Source organism: Penaeus monodon, chromosome 22, assembly GCF_015228065.2.
Source record: "Penaeus monodon isolate SGIC_2016 chromosome 22, NSTDA_Pmon_1, whole genome shotgun sequence".
In the NCBI taxonomy this organism is placed as follows: Eukaryota; Metazoa; Arthropoda; class Malacostraca; order Decapoda; family Penaeidae; genus Penaeus; species Penaeus monodon.
Genome location: NC_051407.1, coordinates 22,650,898 through 22,651,470, shown reverse-complemented (window position 1 = coordinate 22,651,470; position 573 = coordinate 22,650,898). Strand labels below are relative to the sequence as shown.

General features: G+C 34.6%; 1 protein-coding gene across 1 annotated transcript in view; it reads right to left on the bottom strand.

Moving 5' to 3' along the window:
• Nucleotides 1–573, bottom strand: part of LOC119587366 (trimethylguanosine synthase-like) — a gene marked incomplete at its 5' end in the record, with an annotated part of 5,194 nt that overhangs the window by 2,249 nt on the left and 2,372 nt on the right. Inside the window, 1 exon segment of the mRNA XM_037936111.1 lies at nucleotides 401–532. Within this exon segment, the coding sequence (XP_037792039.1) occupies nucleotides 401–532 (132 nt within the window).

The window sequence follows — 573 nt, the reverse complement described above, 5'->3', positions numbered from 1 at the left end:
AGCCACAAAATCAGCTAAAATGACCTTCATTTCATTACATCTTGGGCCATCAAATAAGTTGTCTAATAGAGACCTTAGAATATGCAAAATCAGTCAAAAGATAATTACAAGAAAATGCTCACAAACACTATAACAATAAAGAAGTCAATTCTGTTACGACATGAGGCTGGAATACAGGCCCTAGAATGAAAGCTGAGTACCTGTACATAGTACCCAGAGAAAAGGCTGGGAGTACTCAAAATTTAACTGGAGGCAATGAATGAACAAATGCATATTATGAAACACAACCTATAAAAAATCTAGAGATTTCTTGGTTTTTAGTATAACACATTATTGTATGAACCAATACAAGAGTACATGTACTATAGAGGCAAGATTTAATTTCAAATAATATATTTACCATGTTTGCATGTCTCTGCCAAATGAATGGCATTTCCCCCAGCACCACAAAAGGCATCTACAACCACATCACATCTGCATCGGTATGCATGGTGGATAGCAATAGTTTCTGGAGTTACAGAAAACCATGATTCTGAAATACAAATACTGTTAATCACCAAAATGCTTTTAATT